The sequence below is a fragment of the Sus scrofa genome, unplaced genomic scaffold (genome assembly GCF_000003025.6).
Source record: "Sus scrofa isolate TJ Tabasco breed Duroc unplaced genomic scaffold, Sscrofa11.1 Contig1914, whole genome shotgun sequence".
Classification (NCBI taxonomy): domain Eukaryota; kingdom Metazoa; phylum Chordata; class Mammalia; order Artiodactyla; family Suidae; genus Sus; species Sus scrofa.
Genome location: NW_018084979.1, coordinates 2,001,766 through 2,021,146, shown reverse-complemented (window position 1 = coordinate 2,021,146; position 19,381 = coordinate 2,001,766). Strand labels below are relative to the sequence as shown.

Here is a 19,381-nt window from a genome sequence, read left to right as displayed (position 1 = left end):
TAAGAGGCCAGGGTAATAAGCAAGTATGAGATGCTGGTGGGCTGGACTCGGAAAAATATGAACGAGGGTAGCAAAAAGAGAGCTCAAGTGATACTGAGGGACAGTGGCGGAAGGACCTGGGGACTGAGCAGACAGCAGAGCAAAGGAGAGAGAGGCACCTGAGGGGCATCAGTCACCACAATGAGAAATTAAATTCAAGTACAGGAAGGAAGGGTTTAGGCTGTTGAGCTTGCTGAACCTGAGTTGCCTGAGGGCTGCTTAGGTGAAGGTGTCCTTTTTGTGAGCTGGATACGAAAATCTAGAAGAGAACCCCGGCTGCAGGAACAGGGTTGGGGTCACTAACACATGGGTGGCCACAGCACCGACTAACGTTGATGAGAACGCAGCAAGGGTGGAGCAGCAAAGCAACAAGCTAACGGAAGACAATGTCGTGAGCAAAGAGGGGAAGGGGTACCAAATGAACAGCGAACCTAGACCATGTTTAGAGAGATGTGGTTGTGACGGTGAAGAGAGAAAGGAGGTGTATCTGGAAGGAGAGTCAGGGTGGGGAAGTTTTTGGTAAAATAGAGTAGAGATGTGAGCATGTTCTTACAAATGCTGCTAGTGGAGTTCCCGTCATGGCGCAGTGGTTAACGAATCTGACTATGAACCATGAGGTTTCGGGTTCGATCCCTGGCCTCACTCAGTGGGTTAAGGATCTGGTGTTGCCATGAGCTATGGTGTAGGTTGCAGATGTGGCTAAGATCTGGCGTTATTGTGGCTCTGGCGTAGGCTGGCGGCTACAGCTCTGATTAGATCTCTAGCCTGGGAACCTCCTTATGCCTCGGATGTGGCCCTAAAAACAAAAAAGACAGGAAAAAAAAAAAAAAATGCTGCTAGTGAAACAAGAAAGTTGAAGAAACAAGAGCTGGGAGGAAATGGGCAGAGTGAAACAGCTCCTGTAGGGACAAAGGACCCAGAACACAGAGGTCATCAGAGGTACCCCACTGTCCTGTAACAGGAGGAATATTCTGGAAGGTTAAGGCTGGATGCAGGTGCAGCTAAGCTTGAGGGCCTGCTGGGAAAAACCAAGTTTCTGCCCGGTGTTTCTGTTTTCTCTGTGAAAGAGAAAACCTTATCCTATGCCAGAGAGTGAGGGCAGAAGTGGAGAATTGGGAACTAGGTCTCAAACAACTACTGCTGTTACCAGGAGAGAATGCTGAGTGGAGAAAGAGAAAGGAAACAAGGAGGTTCTGGGCACGCTATCTGGGGTCTAGAGACCCCATCTGTTTGCTGGTACGATGATTTTTCTCTCAAGACCAACTATGTATGAGCTGCCTTAACCAAAATGTAAAATACATTTTTGGATTTCTTTTTCTTTTTTCTTTTTGTCTTTTTAGGGCTGCACCGGCAGCACATGGAGGTTCCCAGGCTAGGGGTCGAAATGGAGCTGCAGCCACCGGCGTACACCACAGCCACAGCAATGCCAGATCCGAGCCGTGTCTGCAATCTACACTACAGCTCACGGCAACGACGGATGCTTAACCCACTGAGCAAGGCCAGGGATCCAACCCACAACCTCATGGTTGGATTCGTTTCCACTGCGCCATGACGGGAACTCCGGATTTCTTTTTCTTATTTAACGACGACATCTAATCTGTGCCTCATCTGCGTCATGACCACCAGGAGAACTGAACACACGCAAGCCGAGCATGCACGAGTGGGTGTGCTGTGCCTCACCTTGAGGTCTCTGTGAACGATCCTCTTTTGGTGGCAGTACTGGACTGCAGACACTATCTGCATAGGAGAGACACAAGGTTATTAATCATAACTGATGTAGATTCATAATTCAGAAGAGACTGCTTCATTAATATTCACACATGCAAAGTACACAGTGAGAACTTTAATGTCTGTGTGGCTCTCTAAATATAATTTTCTTATGCTCTGAACTTTCCAATTTGGAGAGATTTAGGGGTGAGTGCCTACTGTGGCGTAATGGGATCAACAGTCACTGCAGCAGCAGGGACGCAGGTTCAATCCCCAGCGCAATGCAGCGGACTAAGGATCCAGCGCTGGCACGGCAGTGGCTCAGTCTATCCTTGGCCCAGGAACTCCATATGCTGAAGGGTGGGGGTGGCAGGGTCAGGGGAAGATAGGTGAGGCTGTTTTTTCTAGTTTTAACTACAAAGTCTTTTCTTGGACCCTGCCTCTTGACATTCCAGGGTGCCCTGGACCCTCAGCTGTGCCTGCAGGAAACTTCTAGTTAATTTTGAGTGTGGTGCCTGAGCCCAACAAATCAGTGTGCTCTGAAGGACCCTTGCTGCCCAGGTCCCAGGATCAGAAGGCTCTCATGCAACCATGTAATCAACTCAAAACCAACCTGACAGTCACAGACTACCCATGCCAGGTGTTTATCCAGGTTGGTTCTTCTCCGTCAGTCTGCTCCCTACAGCATTCTCTGCCTTTTGGCTAATGTGGGTTTAAAGGACACTCTTCTCAGGACCAGTTTCCTTTTTCTTAGAATGGAAGAATGAATGAGAACGATCAACTATGAAAACTACCATGTGTGCTAACACTAAGGACCCTCCTATGCTCGGCAAATGGCGCTCAGATTCAGCCAACATTTGATCACCCCTGTGATGAGCACTGTCAAATAATTATTCTGCTGAAATTTCAAAATGGCTAGCAATCTTTTTTTTTCATTAAAAATTTTTTTTTCTTGGCCACCCCACAGCTGTGACCAATGCCACAGCTGCCATCGACGCAGGATCCCTTAAGCCACTGTGCTGCACAGGGGAGCGAAGCCGTGTCCTGGAGCTGCAGGGATGCTGCCAAAGGCCACATTGCGCCAGAGATCGAACTCCAGACTTGCAGTTTTTTAAGTCTTTTTTTTAATCCTCTCCTTTTTAGGGCCACACCCGTGGCATATGGATGGTCCCATGCTAGGGGCTGAATTGGAGTGGCAGCTGCTGGCCTCCACCACAGCTACAGCACCTCAAGATCCAAGCCACATCTGTGACCTACACCACAGCTTTCGGCAATGCTGGATACTTAACCCACTGAGTGAGGCCAGGGATGGAACTTGCATCCTCATGAATACTGGAATTGGGTTCTTAACCTGCTGAGCCACAACAGGAACTCCTAAGTCTCCTTCTTTAATTATAAAAGTTCTAGTAGTTCCCTGGTGGCTCAGGGGTTAAGGATGCACTGCTGTCAGAGCTGTAGCCTGGGTCACTGGGTTTAATCTCTGGCCTGGGAACTGATAACACACCATGGGCACAGCCAAAAAAAAAAAAAAAAAAAAGCTTTATAGGTTTATTATAAAAACTTTTAGGAAATATGAAAAGTATTTACAAGTATATGCTTTTATAATCACCAAACAGAGGTAATATCTCTTGTTCTTTTGCTAGTCTTTTCTTTAGCATTATATATGACTACATACATACAAAACTAGCGTTACAATGAAACTACTGCTTATTTCTTCAAACCATCATCAACTTTTAATTGTAGGCACCACAATCAAACACACCTTATGACACTGAAAATAAAAACTCAGAGAGAGCTGTCCTATTGGTTGCTATTTTGGCTCAGAATACGCATCAGGGAGCAGCTGGTTGGAGTGAGAGTGGGGGATGCCTAAACCAAGGCTTCAATAAGCAGCTTCGTACCTTATAAAGTAAGCACTTAGGAGATGGGACCCTCTCCTAATCAGCTAAAGGAACACTAGCTCCAATGCCAGTGTATCAGTTTTAGAGCATCCACTATTGTGTACTGTCAATTACCCTGTTCTACTTTGGCTGCATGAAAACTAGGCAAATGAAATAGATTTGTTTTCCCCAAAGTAACAGGCTTATTGCCTAGGACTGGGTAAACTTTATCTTACTTCTTTTTCTTTTTTCTTTTTTTTGCTTTTTAGGGCAGCACCCGTGGTCTATGGAAGTTCCCAGGATAGGGGTCTAATTGGAGCTACGGCTGCCGGCCTACACCACAGCCACAGCAACCCCAGATCCGAGCCACGTTTGCAACCTACATCGCAGCTCACAGCAAGGCCAGATCCTTAACCCACTGAGCGAGGCCAGGAATCGAACCCGCAACCTCGTGTTACTAGTCAGATTCATTTCCACTGTGCCACAGCAGGAACTCCTATCTTACTTCTTCTTGATTCAATTTCCACCCCACCCCCATACCGAAATTTTTCTTGTAGATTATTTTCAAATCCTGCTTTTGAACCAGATTTGAGAATTTCCTATCTTTCTCAAAGAGAATTTCTTTTCTATTATGTTTAAACAACTCAAAGCTAACCTAATGTCAATATACCCTGAAAGTACTCAACTTTCAACTACTGCTTTTAAGCTGAAAGCTGTGATTTCTAAAGGTGTCTGAGAACCTAGATGTTTCCCAGGTTAAACTATGAATGCAAACATACACACATTACTACGTTTAAAACAGATAACCGGAGTTCCCTTCGTGGCGCAGTGGTTAACGAATCCGACTAGGAACCATGAGGTTTCGGGTTCGGTCCCTGCCCTTGCTCAGTGGGTTAAGGATCCGGCGTTGCCGTGAGCTGTGGTGTAGGTCGCAGACGCGGCTCGGATCCCGCGTTGCTGTGGCTCTGGCGTAGGCCGGTGGCTACAGCTCCGATTCAACCCCTAGCCTGGGAACCTCCATGTGCCGCGGGAGCGGCCCAAGAAATAGCAACAACAGCAACAACAACAACAACAGACAAAAAGACAAAAGACAAAAAAAAAAAAAAAAAAAACAGATAACCAACAAGGATCTACTGTATGCTACAGGGAACTATACTTAATGTTTTGTAATAACCTATAAGGGAAATGAATCTGGAAAAAAATATATGTACAGCTGAATCACTTTGCTATACACCTGAAACTAACAAAACATTGTAAATGAACTATATATACTTCAGTAAAAAATAAAAGGTTAAAAAAATACAAACGAAGGCCTAATTCACTTCCAGTCACACATGAAAGAACAGAGTCAGCAACACTACCAACCTAGCAAGAAAGAAGCGAGGAAAGAAGATGGAGCCAGGAAATCTATTCTCTTCCTTTGAAAAGAAGCAAGAACCCAGCCAAAAAATCAACAGAGCATAAGCAATAGCTAGAAAGAGAGTGGTGAAGAAAGGGGAGCAGGAAAAACCATCTGTCAGCGAATATGGGAAATAGAGCCTATTTTTGACAGAAAACAGATCAAGTGTAGGGTATTCTGTGTGGCAGACCTTCCTCTTTTACAAACAGGAAAACGTTTTGTTTAGCTGAAGTAACAAGGTGACTTTGGAAAACCCGGCAATGACAAACAGAAGAAAGTGGAGCTCCCACTGGGCACAACAGGACCAGTGGCGTCTGAGGAGAGCTGGGACGCTGCTTTGATCGCCGGCCCAGCACAGTGGGTTGAGGATCTGGCGTTGCTGTAACCGTGAGCTTAGCTTGGACCTGACCCCTGGCCAGGAAACTCCTTATGCCATGGGGTGGCCAAAAATGAAAGAAAAAAAGAAAGAGACGGAAAAGTAGAAGCACCAATATCATGCTAGATCCTTCCAGGTTTAAATGAGCAGTCTTAAGGACATGCTGTGGCAAGGAGAAGAGATTACGTTAATTTGTAAATCAAGTCAATAACTATAAAAGTACATAAACTAACTTTCATGAACCAACTAATAGATTCGTCCAATAAATGTTTCATAATTTCTGCAGGAAATTTTTTTTTTGGGGGGGGGTCTCTTCTAGGGCCACACCAGCGGCATATGGAGGTTCCCAGGCTAGGGGTTGAATGGGAGCTATAGCCGCAGGCCTACACCACAGCTCACGGCAACGCTGGATCCTTAATCCACCGAGCGAGGCCAGGGATCAAACCTGCAACTTCTTGGTTCCTAGTCAGATTCGTTAACCAATGAGCCACGAAGGGAACTCCAAGACTTGTTTTGTAATAAAGAGAAATTTGAGCTTCCTTCTATAGGCCACAGAATAAAATAATACCAGAACTGGAAAGAATCTCAGAATTCATCACATTTAACTTCCTATTTTTACAGCTAGAAACACTGAGAATCAGAGAAATTAACTGATATTCAAAAGTCAGTTTCAACTTTGCTATTTAATAGCTTTTATTTAATTCAAAGTAACATTAGTACTTCTTAATTCTTTTTTTCCTTTTTGTGGCCCCACCTGTGGCATATGGCAGTTTCTGGGCTAGGGATCAACTGGAGCTGCAGCTGCCAGCCTACATCACAGTGTGTAGCAACGCCGGATCCTAAACCCACTGAGCAAGGCCAGGGATTGAACCTGTAACCTCGAGGACACTATGTCGGGTCCTTAACTCACAGAGCAACAATGGGAACTCCGGTACTACTTAATCTTTTAAATTAAACTTAAGCAACAGCAGAGTTCCCACTGTGGCCCAGTGGTAATGAACCCAACTAGAGTCCATGAGGACACGGGTTCAATCCCTGGCCTTGCTCAGTGGGTTAAGGATCCAGTGTTGCTACGGCTGTGATGCAGCTGCAGCTCTGATTCAACCCCTAGCCTGGGAACTTCCATATGCTGCAGGTGTAGCTCTAAAAAACAAAAACAAACCACTTAAGCAACAGCAAAAGTTAAGACATCTATAAGTCCTTAACTAAACACAAAGCAAATCAAGAGGCTTGAAGATCTTGAAAAATCAGTTAAACTTGCCTTTCCAAATATTGCGAAACTCTTAAAAGACTCCTATCTTCTACCTTAACAAACTTCTATGTGAATAAAACAAAATTTAAAGGTTCTGAAAGAAATGAGGTTATACTGGCCATTTAAATCTAGACCTTAAAACCACGGGAATACAGAGTTCATTTACAGGCAACAAAGTCCCGGCTCCTTCCCTTCACCTAAATCAGGGGTGGGCAGATTACGGCCTGTAGGCTCACTCTGACCCACCTTGTAAATAAAGTCCGCTGGACCCAACCATGAGTGTGTTCATTCAGTTACTGTCTACAGCTGATTCCATGCTGCAACAGCAGAGCGTTAAACAGCTGCAGCAGACGGTACGGCCTCCAGGCCTAAAATACTGTCTGGCACTTCACAGAAAGAGTCCGTTGATTCCTAGTCGAAGCAATAGCACCTCATAATGATCAAGAACTTTAGCTCTGGAGTGTGAAGACAAAGGTCGGAATCCGTGGTAGATCTGCTACTTGCCTGCATCAAATTTGGGGCAAATGATTTAATACTGCTTTGCCTCAGTCTCCTCAGCTTCAGCACGCAGAACTGTCCTCCTAACTCCCAAGGCTGCTGCAGGACCTACATTAATGTGGGCGAAGTACGTGTCCCAATATGTAGCAGGTAAGAGTCAATCAATAAACAGGCATCTTTTCTTTTTTTCCTTAGGCTGCATCCTGAGGTGTGCGGATGTTCCCAGGGCAGGGATGGAGCCCGCACCACAGCAGTGACTCAAGCCACAGCAGTGACAGCAAGGGATCCCTAACCAGCTGAGCCACCAAGGAACTCCAATAGGAATCATTACTAATAAAGACAGGAGAATTAAATCACCTTTAGGCTTAAACCCTCTTTACTCAAGTGGGTATCTATTTCAGGAATGGGGTAAAGACAAAGGCTGGGTCATTCACTCACAGGTTAAATGCTACCTGGTTTTGGTTTATGTACAACAAAACTAGTAACAAATTTTGGGATTGTGATGCTCTTCTTGCTAAAAACTTGGAAATGGTTTTAATTAATGCAGTCAAGGTGTCTGAAAGCCCTTAAAAACTAAGGTCGACAGTGAGACTAAAATCCCAACTACACAGCTAGAACTAGAACCTGTGGCTACTTCCAGCACAGTGTCTTAGGCATGAAAGTACTTAATAAATTAATAAATTTTTGTTGAATGACCAACCCGTGCTCCATCCAATGGGCCTTAGGACATTTACAGAGGCAAACACTTGTGATCCATACCTGTCTAAATTTAGCTCTTGCTTCCTTTTCCTTCATTCTTCCATGTGCAACCAAATAGTCAAATACTTCACCTATAATTGAGAGAAATGAAAGTAAGCAGAAGTCCTATTTCTGAGCATTAATTTTCCCATAAACTGAAGATGTTTCACTTTTAGCAATGCTCTAATTCTAATTTTGAAAATGTAGCTATGAAGGGAAACAGAACTATGTGGAACTTGAATTAATAAGGCCTTAACTATAGGCAAAGTTGATCAATAAAATCTTTTAAGCTACAGAAAAGCATTCAAATTAAATTCTCCCATTTAACTTATACTCTTATTTTAAAGGTTATGCTTACAGGCTGCTTTAATTAAGAACTCAGCAGTGAAAACTGAGAGGTAAAATGGATACGTTATCAGCGTTAAAAGACGAAGTCATCACTGTGGGACTACGACAAAGCAGCAATTCCTGAATACATTCATTCATTCAGCAAGTAACTATCGCGTGTCTACCGACGGAGGGTGTTCCAGGCTCTGGGGAAATACAGCAGTGAACAAAACAGAGTTCTCTTCCTCATGGAGTTTATATTCTACTAAGAGGGAGACAGACAATAAACAAATGAATACGCAGCATATCAGATGATAACGAGTACTGTGGAGAAAAACTGGGGGAAGGAAACAGGATGTGTGTGCGTGTGTGTGTGTGTGTGTGTGTGTGTAAGCATTTTCTGACTACCGCGAGGGAGTGGACACTGTAGTTACACAGGAGATTCTTGAAAGAGACAACAGCAAGGAGGCCATGAATAAGGCTGGAGAAACATGAATAAGAAGGGAGGCAGTGAATGAGCAGAGAGATGGGTGAGAGGGGTGAGAGAAGTGAGAGCGTGACGAGCCCTGTAGGCTTTGATCTCAGTGAGAGGGAGAAGCAGAGGAGAACTTAAAGTCTGACTTTTTAAAAGGCTCACTTGGAGTTCCCGTCGTGGCTCAGTGGTTAACAAATCCGACCAGGAACTATGAGGTTTCAGGTTTAATCCCTGGCCTCGCCCAGTGGGTTAAGAATCCCGCGTTGCTGTAGCTGTGGTGTAGGCTGGCGGCTACAGCTTTGGTTGGACCCCTAGTCTCGGAACCTCTATGTGCCAAGGGTGCGGCCCTGGAAAAAGAGAGGAAAAAAAAAAAAAAAGCTCACTTGGGCTAGAAGAGGGAGAAGAGGGTCAGGGCTCAGGGAGGAACCAGGAGGCCAACTGGGACTACTGCAGTAACAGGACAAAGTGAGGGTGGTTGGGTCTAGAGTGGGAAGAAGCGGTGGTAGAGACAAATGAGGGCATTCAGGACACAATGCAAAGGAAAAGCCAAGAGAACATGCTGGCGAACTAGACATCTAAGCCATAGTTTACACAGCACAAATTTTTTTTTTTTTTTTTTTTTTTTGTCTTTTTAGGGCTCCACCTGCAGCATATAGGAGTTCCCAGGTTAGAAGTCTAGACAGAGCTGCAGCTGCCAGCCTACACCACAGCCACAGCAACATGGGATCCAAGCTTGTCTGCGACACCACAGCTCACAGCAATGCCAGATCCTTAACCCACTGGGAGAGGCCAGGGATTGAACCCATGTCCTCATTACCATAGAACGACAACGAGAACTTCACCGGACTAATTCTTTAGGAAAGACAGGAGATGCCTCAAGGAATGTATCAGTACTGACAACTGCTTATCAGTTTGAAACAAAGAAACAACCTCTCTTTCCACGAGCCCAGGGTTTTTGCAAGGAAAAAAAAAAAAAAAGAAAAAGAAAAAGAAACAACCTCTGAAATCAAGAGAAAGAATAGTAATTTAGCAAACTGGATATAAACTATGTTTGGGAAAAGAATCACATCTACTTCAAATGAAGAATACTTCCATCAGCTTAGCGACAACATTCAACTAAAATATTCTGATATTTAAATAAAGCTTAATTTTAGTTATTTTGGAAGAAAAAGTTATTTTCAACTGTACATAAATATCTGACTTTTAAACATTTAGCCTTAAATCTGAAAAAAATTTTAAATAAAGGGTATGACTGCATAATGATTTTTTAAAAGCAATTATATTGATAAGCTACACTACACAATTCATTTAACTATGATTAAATGTCAGCTAAGTAAAATGTCAACATTTTCTATAAGAATGACCTATCTGCAGAATAACATATGTCAAAACAAGTGGTTAAAAAGTGAAAACGAAGATATCATATGGAACAGTTGACTTTAAAAAAAAAATTTTTAATGGATTAAACCCGGTAGTTACAGAGTAACGCAAAGTCCAAGTCTGTCAATACAATTTTGAAATATTTTCATAAATTCAAATGCAATATAAACCTTTTAAGAGATTCTGGAACCATAAAGTCATACAATTATCAAACCAGGAATGTAACCCATATCTCCCCCCCCTTATTAAAAATGCCTCAGGGAGTTCCTGTTGTGGCTCAGCAGTAACGAATCTGACTAGCATCCATGAGGACGAGGGTTCAATCCCTGGCCTTGCTCGGTGGGTTAAGGATCTGGCACTGCTGTGGCATAGGCCAGCAGCTGCAGCTCCAATTCTAGCCCTAGTCTGAGAACTTCCGTGTGCCACAGGTACGGCCCTAAAAAGCCAAAAGAAAAAAAAAAAAAAAAAAAAAAAAGCATTAGCACTCAGACTGCTGAATTGAAAACCTCAAAAGACTATTATTTATTAGGAGAAAAAATAGCAAACAGTGGCTCTAAGGGCCCATGTGGTTGATGAAAGGACACTGGACAGTTCAGAAAGCCCTTGGTTCTAGTTCAGATGCCACGAACGAGTGAAGAAACTGCTGGCCTGGAACAGCCTTTCAGAGCTTTAGGTTCAACAGTAAAACTTAACTGCCCTGGATGATGTCTAAGATTCTTTCCAATTCTGAAATTTTATTTTGTACCTAAATGAAAAATACCAGGCTGGGAAGGAGTTGGTAACCAATTTAATGAAACTTTCGTTGTTCAGGAGGGTAAATGTATTCACTGTAAAACAGCAGTCCCTTGTTGAGCCGATTAAACCAAATGGCCCAAGCCAATAAACCACCACCACCACCACCGACGAGTGCTGTTACAATGCTGAGCTATGGCGCCGAGGCCTCAAAGGAAGCTGACCTGTGAGGTCACACTGCCCTTGAGGGGCCCTAGCTGGATTGAGGCCCATCCTCTCTCTGGACAGACACTTCTCAGGTGGTTTTAACTTCCCTACAGAGCTATCTCTATGAACCTGGGACCTCAAGTAAACGGGGACAGAAAGCCATGACTAACTGACCAATCAGCAGAAGCTATGTGATGTCAGCAGGCCGGGGCTCCAGGACTGGCACTGTGACCACAATGAGATTTCCCAGGCTGCATTCCCTCAAGGGTAAAAGCCCCCCCTCATTCACTGCCTGGCCACATCACGGAGTCATTGTGAAAGTCAAAGACAAGGTAAGAGAGAAAAGCACCTGCGCACTGCAGAAACCACGCAAATGAAAAAATCGTGAACTCTAAGATGAGTGGAGAACATTAGAGCTTCTTGTTCTACAATTAATCTTCCGTTCTTCCCAAGTCCTCCTCAATTGTGAAAATCCCAACTAAATTCTCAAACCGCACATTTAAAATATAAAACACACAACTAATAATGAATTAGAAGTATGAAAAAGTGGTGTCGGGGGTGTGCCTGCTTTGCCCACAACAGGTTTACAGTATCTTATTAAATGGTTAACACACTACAGTGAGGCGGTGGGTGATTCAATCTTCTGTCTCCAGGTTTTGCATCCTGGCTCAACATGCTAACAACTATAACTAACAACTATAATTAGAACAATTTAAGCTATGCTGTAGAGTTAAACAGGGTCTTGTCCCCAGGAGTTTGTAATTTCATAATTCAGTTCAATTCTTATCTGTTGAGTATCTCTTATGTGCCGGCCACCGTGCTAGAGGTGGGGACACATAAAGACAAACAGGAAAGTTTCAACCTTTCACAAACAATGAAAACTTCACACGTGGTCCAGACTATAAGCATAGCCCAACCATAACCCTAAAATGAGAATCTTCGTAAAAAATGTTATAAAACTCATTTCGTAAAAATATCTATATTTACACAGCCTTATAGGCAAATAATTACCAGTCCTTAGTCTTTAAGGAAACCTAACCATATACACTGTGACCACCGTGTCTGGCCTTGGAAACAGATGGACACCAGGGACATAAAAATTTGAGAAAGAAAACCGTCTTACACGCAGTACACATTTATTTCAATGAGGCTAAGGCACTGCTATTTTAAAAATCCAAGCAGTTGGAATAAATAAAATGTGCTATTTATACAAAGGAATATTATTCAACCTTCATAAGGAAGAAAATTCTGATGCAAGCGGCGACATGGTTGAACCCCGAGGACATTATGCTGAGTGAACCAGGAAATCGTGAAAGGACAAATCCCGTCCGATCCAACCCGTATAAGGTATCTGGAGCAGTCACATCCCCACACACAGAAAGCAGAATGGGGCTGCCAGGGCTGAGAGGAGGGAGGCGGGAGGTACTGCTTTACAGGGACAGTCTCCCTTGGGAAAGCGAGCAAGCTCTGGAGATGGATGGCAGCGACAGCAGACAATGGGAACATGCTCAATGCCACAGGACCGCACATGTGAAACGGTTCAAATGGTAAATTCTATGTGACACATACTTTACCACAAAAACAAAACCCAAGGACTTGCGTTTTACCAATTAATGATGCGAACAGTGAAACAGGTTAACAGTAACCCACAAAACTGCTAGGAGTTAGTTTTTCTGATTGTCATCCTAGTATATCACGATGCTGAGTATTAGGTGACAGTTTAATAACTATCCAGGTGGACAGTGTGGCTGTGCGTTCTTCTAAAAGGGAAGAAAGAAAAACAATTCAAAACTGCTTACCTCCGCTTGCATACTCCATGATTAGGTAGAGCGTTTTGTCAGTTTCAATGACTTCGAATAACTTCACTGGGGGAGGGGAGAAGATACAGGAGAAAAAGAAACAAATGTCTGTATGCACACACCATGAGATAAACTCCAAAAGTAACCTTTTCCCTGGTAAAGATTTTAATAGCTAGCCCTCTAAAAAACGCTTTTAGGAAATTTTACTACATATTACCACAGAAAAGATTTTACAAAAATATGGAATTTCATAAAAATAAAGATTATTTCTGGGTGCTCAAACTATGTAACTTTAGGATGCACTCAGCAGTCTAGTGAAGTGTATCTGCTCTGATTTCACCTCTCTGAACTGCATCTATACTGCCAAGCTACTGCCCTAGAGGCTCAACCTTTGTACCTCAGGAAAAGTGTTATTTTGCCTTCAACATGCAAGAACTGCCCAGATCTATTCTACTCCTACAAGTGCAGGTCCATTCACTTGTCATTATGGTTCTAAGGATATATTTGATTCCACTTCGGACTTTTGCTGCTTAGGAAACATCACAATTCTTAGAGAACGAGGTTCTTTTAGTTTTCTATTCTGAAGCCAGAGATGGCAAAGTAGATCATACTATAAATAATTTAAAAATATGTATCTTTAAAAAGAATTATTTCCAGTGGGTCAACGTGACTTTGCTAGAGCAGTCTCTTATTACAGACAGAAATAATATTTCTAGGAGTTCCTGCTGTGGCGCAGCAGGGGAAGGATCTGGTGTTGTCTCTCTGGTGGCAAGGTTTAAACGGCCCCTGCACAGTGGGTTAAGGATCAGGTGTTGCTGCAGCTTTGGTGCAGATGGCAGCTGGGGCTCCAATTTGATCCCTGGCCCAGGAACTTCCATATGCCATGGGTGTAGCTGAAAAAGGAAAAAAAAGGAGGAAAGAAAGAATACTTCTATTACTGCTAATTCATAAAACTATTACAATTCAATCAGAAATATATACATTTTAAAACAAAACTGAAGGAGTTCCCGTCATGGCTCAGAGGAAATGAATCTGACTAGCATCCATGAGGATGCAGGTTTGATCCGTGGTCTCGATCAGTGGGTTAAGGATCTGGCATTGCTGTGAGCTGTGGTGCAGGTCACAGACTTGGCTCAGATCCCACATTGCTGTGGCTGTGGTGTAGGCTGGCAGCTACAGCGCCGATTCAACCCCTAGCCTGGGAACCTCCATATATGCACAGGTGCGGACCTAAAAAGACCAAAATAAAATAAAATAAAACTGAAGTTAATTTCCAAAGCCATCAAATCACTATTTTCTGTGTCTATTTTAGTAAAACATACAATTAATTTAGCAAAAAAGGGATGGGGGAGAGAGAATGCTAGTCTCTTGTATTATTTTATTGGGTTACTTTATTGGGTTATTTTCCGATACTTTTAATATAGAGTATTAGATAGTACTGAGTGGCTCACATATGGAGTTCCCATTGGGATGCAGCAGAAAAAAATCCGACTAATATCCATGAGGACGCAGGTTCGATCCCTGGCCTCGCTCAGTGGGTGGGGGACCTGGAGTTGCCCTGAGCTGTGGAGTAGGTCGCAGACTCGGCTTGGATCTGGTGTTGCTGTGGCTGTGGTACAGGCCGGCAGCAGTAGCTCTGATTCCATCCCTTGCCTGGGAACTTCCTTATGCTGCTGGTGTGGCTCTAAAAACCAAAGAAAAAAAATATGTTTGTCTATATGTTTGTTAATATGTTTGTCAAACTGGTGACTACAACTATCACAGCATTTTTAAGATGATATATGTTCAGGTTGTCAAAAAATTATTTAAAGAAATTTAAGGGATATCTGCTGGTAAATCATCAACATATAAATACAACCTTTATAAAATTCCAATACAAATATTGGCTTTTCTGGAAAAACAATTTTAATCCAATAGGAACTTAATTTTTAAAAATTTACATCTATTTTCAGGTATGTCAGTTAGTAGTAAGCAGAGAGAACTCTAATCAGGGTACAACTTAAGTATTTAAAAAACAAAATAAATATATTTAAGTCAGTGTTTTTTTTGTTTTTGCTTTTCAGGGTCACACCCATGGCATATGGAGGTTCCCAGTGTAGGGGTCTAATAGGAGCTACAGGCACCCGCCTACACTACTGCCACAGCAACTTGGGATCCAAGCCTCGTCTATGACCTACACCACAGCTCATGGCAACCCGGGATCTTTAACCCACTCAAGGAGGCCAGGGATCGAACCTGCAACCTCATGGTTCCTAGTCAGATTCGTTTCCGCTGCGCCTCGACAGGAACTCCAGCAGTGATATTTTTTGGTGGGAAGTTAGAACATGAAATCTGGAGTTGGCTAGCTAACCCCAAAGGACTGAAATAAAATATGAAGGTTTTCTTTCTACAATTACACTCTTATTATTTTTCATATTTCATTGGTTCTAAGAAAATTTTTCACATTTTAACTAACATCACTGATAAGGGGATAGTGGCTTGTTAGCGTTCTCTGAGTAGTAGTATGTAACACAATGATGTCTTTTAAACAGTGGCAGCTCAGATTAAATGGAACAGAGCATAAGTTTCTCCTTCCTGTTGCTCCATTTTATTCTGTTCTTGTGCCTCAGTAAGTCTTGCTAAGATGTCCTTGACATCATGGGTATCACACTCCCAACTCCTAGGACCGATTTTAATAGTAAACTGATACAGCTGGTTGTCTTAAGAATGTTTTTACTCTAGAAATATTTTTAGGTCATAAGAGCTATCGCTGTATAAAAAAGCGATATATATCTATATATCGCTGTATACATTATTTTGAAAGCTCTGTATTACGTGTAGAATCACAAATTTTCACTGAGATGTCTGTACATGAAGGTCAGTTTTCATCTTGTTCTGACAACTGTGATGAGGTCAGAACCCTTCCTCATCTTTTGTTTTGTTTTGTTTGTTAGTTTGTTTTTTAGGGCCACACCCATGGCATATGGAGGTTCCCAGGCTAGGGGTCAAATCGGAGCTACGGCTGCTGGCCCATACCACACCCACACCAACACAGGATCTGAGCTGGGTCTGCAATCTTAACCCACTGAGCAAGGCCAGGGATCAAACCAAACACACATCCTCAGGGATACTAGTCAGTTTCGTTACCACTGAGCCACAACGGGAACTCCGACCCTTCCTCATCTTTAAACCCACCTTGTTTGCAGCACAGAGCTGTGCACACAGAGGACACATAAAGCACATCTGTGTTGTATGAAACAATTTATATCAAAATTCAATTAGATGGCAAGTATCCTATATCTCTTTTGGCCACCCTGCAGCATATGGGGTTCTCGGGGCAGAGATCAAATCCAAGCTGCAGTTGCGACCTACACAACAGCCTCGGCAATACTGGTTCCTTTAACTTGCTGTGCTGGGCCAGGGATGGAACCTGCATTCTGCTGCAGAGACACTGCCTATCCTGCTGTGCCACAGTGGGAAACCTCTGCATCTTTTAAAATATGACTCAATGTACCAGCATTTTCTCAAGAACATACATAGCAAGGGCAAAAGGTTTTTTTTTTTTTTTTTTTTGTCTTTTTGCTATTTCTTGGGCCGCTCCCTCGGCATATGGAGGTTCCCAGGCTAGGGGTCTAATCGGAGCTGTAGTCTCCGGCCTACGCCAGAGCCACAGCAACGCGGGATCCGAGCCGCGTCTGCAACCTACACCACAGCTCACGGCAACGCCGGATCATTAACCCACTGAGCAAGGGCAGAGTCCGAACCCGCAACCTCATGGTTCCTAGTCGGGTTCGTTAACCACTGCGCCACGACGGGAACTCCGGGCAAAAGGTTTTATATCTTTGAACATCTTGACTCTGACTTACTATAATTCCCTCTTCTCTATGTAAGAATTAAGCACAATTATAATATTCTCTAATATATTAAACTTAGAAAATTATAATCTGATTACAGATGTTTCTATTGAATTAAAGCTTTAAATTCTAACGTTTACTACCTAAGCTTTTAACCTGTCTTTAACATTTCAGTAAGTTTACACAAATGACCAACAATTTACATACAGGTGCGCCTGGGCTGGGAGACCGGAGGGCTCTCCGGTCGCTCCTGGCACGCGCGGCCAGCTTCACGACATTCTTTACATTTAGACACAGAAGAATTTAAGAAAGCAGAAAGTACCTATGTTTGGATGATTTAAAATCTTCATTATTCTTACTTCTCTGAAGAGCTAAAAAACAAACACACACAATCCCCCCAACACAGGTTATTAAACAGTATATTCCACAGCGGCAATATAAACCTACCCTTTCTCTTGGATAACTGATCACTGATAATACTTAGTAGTCCACATCTACTAAAGATGTGGACGTCTGGGGCAATTATGAAGTAGTTTTGTGACCTAATACTAAATGCTTCCATTTCATCTTAGGAACAAGCAGATCCCAGAGGAGGGCGCGGTCACAATCTGAATTATATTCTGCTTCCTTGGACACGTAAGATCAGATTTAAGTAGGAGTTTGTGGTTAGACTTTCAGTATCTACCGAGGGATTCTAATTCTACAAACTACAACTTGTATGGTCCCAGTGAACCGTATCATGAGTGCATTAGATTGATAATTCCAACTAATTCTATGAGAAGCTTTTGAATAAAATCACTTCAAGCTGTCTAGCGGTCACACAGAATAAGGGGAATGTTAGACTGCTGCTGTACAAACATGTGATGTGAATTCAGAGGAGGGTCACAGTATTACGGCCTGGGCTAATATGAGAGTTCTTTTTTTTTTTTTGTCTCTTTGCCTTTTCTAGGGCCGCCCCGCGGCATATGGAGGTTCCCAGGCTAGGGGTCTAATTGGAGCTGTAGCCACTGGCCTACACCAGAGCCACAGCCATACCAGCAGGGGATCCGAGCCTCGTCTGCGACCTACACCACAGCTCACGGCAACGCTGGATCTTTAACCCACTGAGCAAGGCCAGGGATGGAACCCGCAACCTCATGGTTCCTAGTCAGATCGTTAACCACTGCGCCACGATGGGAACTCCTCTCTTATTTTCTAAGAGAAATTTTAGAGGCCATCCTTCAGGCAAGCAAGTGGAAAGCAGAAAAAGAGAGGAGAAACATCTTCCGAGGTCCTGCTATCTTTCTGTGGGGAATTGGCCAGAACTAGTCTCCCAGGGCACGCGACAGCCCACAGGAGGCAAGGCTGGGAGGAGCTTTGGCCGATGAGCAGCAGCTGGTTCCGGGAAGAGGTGACGGGTGACTCTCACTGCTCTCGTCCTTGTCCACCATGTCTAACCTAGAACTGAATCAGGAGCTAACAGCTGAAAGGCATGCGGGCATGGTATCCGACCTACAAACAGCTCAGAGCTTCTACAAAACATGCAAACAAGATGAACAGCCTTCCTGCCTAGAATCCTGGATCATCCCTAAAGGCAGGAGAGCTTTTAGCTGCAACATAAATGCTTCCTACTGCTGTTGTGGCTTTACAACACTTTCTGTTCTGAGAAGACAGTCGCCCTGACAACTATTCAGGCTTTTTTTAGGGCCGCACCTGCAGCATAAGGAGGTTCCCAGGCTAGGGGTAGAACTGGGGCTGTAGCTGCTGGCCTCTGCCACAGCAACTTGGGGTCCGAGCTGCATCTTCGACCTACACCACAGCGCATGGCTACACCAGATCCTTAATCCACTTATTGAGGCCCAGGGTCGAACCCACATCCTCATGGATGCTAGCTGGGTTCAATTCTGCTGAGCCATGATGGGAACTCTTGAGGTTTTTTTTTTTTTTTTTTTTTTTTTTTTGGTCTTTTTAGGGCTGCACCTGCGGCATATGGAGATTCCCAGACTAGGGGTCTAATAGGAGCTATAGCTGCCGGCCTATGCCACAGCAATACAGGATCTGAGCCATGTCTTCGACCTACACTACAGCTCATGGCAACACCAGATCCTTAACCCACTGAGCGAGGTCAGGGGTTGAACCTGCAACCTTATTGTTCCTAGATGGATTTGTTTCCACCGTGCCACGACGGGAACTCGCTTTTTTTTCTTGAGTTCTTTCTTAATTTCCCTCTGTCGAGCTAACAGAGAAACCCTAATTTCCAGTCCATGATAGCTGGACTTGTAGCTGTAATCTGCATCTCCCAGTTATTCCACAACTGCTACATTAGAGGAGCACCAGATTGGTTATTATACCACCACGGTGCAGGCACTTAGAATGACACTCTGACCATGGCCAGTGGCAGCCTCTGCCCACCCTTCCAACCTCAGCTGTGGCTCCCGATTCCTCTCAGATATGACAACATATAAGCTCCTTCCTTCCTCAGTCTTTTCTCCTTTCGTCCTTCAAGTCTCAGGCAGATTCTCCAACAACCTGACCTCAATGTTTTACATGACAGCAATCTATTCACCTTTTTCCGAGAATGTCTTTCAAATTGCAATGATACATTTTTGTTTACCAGTTTCGTGTCACCTCCTCATCCACAGGGAGCGCTCTGTCTCCCTTTCCTACTGTTATCCTTGACTCCAAGCCTGGCACACAACAGGAACTCGTTCATTTGATAAATGCTTCCAAGAAAGTACTAACTATCAAGAAGTGGGGCTT

The 19,381-nt window shown here is 43.6% G+C and overlaps 1 protein-coding gene across 14 annotated transcripts in view; it reads right to left on the bottom strand.

The window, feature by feature from the left end:
- Window positions 1-19,381, bottom strand: part of MARK3 (microtubule affinity regulating kinase 3) — a 112,503-nt gene that overhangs the window by 33,912 nt on the left and 59,210 nt on the right. For all 14 annotated transcript variants that reach the window (XR_002341112.1, XM_021081597.1, XM_021081591.1 and 11 more), the window contains exons 4-7: window positions 16,965-17,013; window positions 12,810-12,875; window positions 7,911-7,981; window positions 1,720-1,776 (exon numbers count right to left, since the gene is read on the bottom strand). Coding sequence is in view for 13 of the 14 variants with exons in the window: in XM_021081597.1 (XP_020937256.1) it covers window positions 1,720-1,776; window positions 7,911-7,981; window positions 12,810-12,875; window positions 16,965-17,013 (243 nt within the window). In the remaining variant the exon portion in view is untranslated. The remainder of the gene's footprint in view (window positions 1-1,719; window positions 1,777-7,910; window positions 7,982-12,809; window positions 12,876-16,964; window positions 17,014-19,381) is intronic.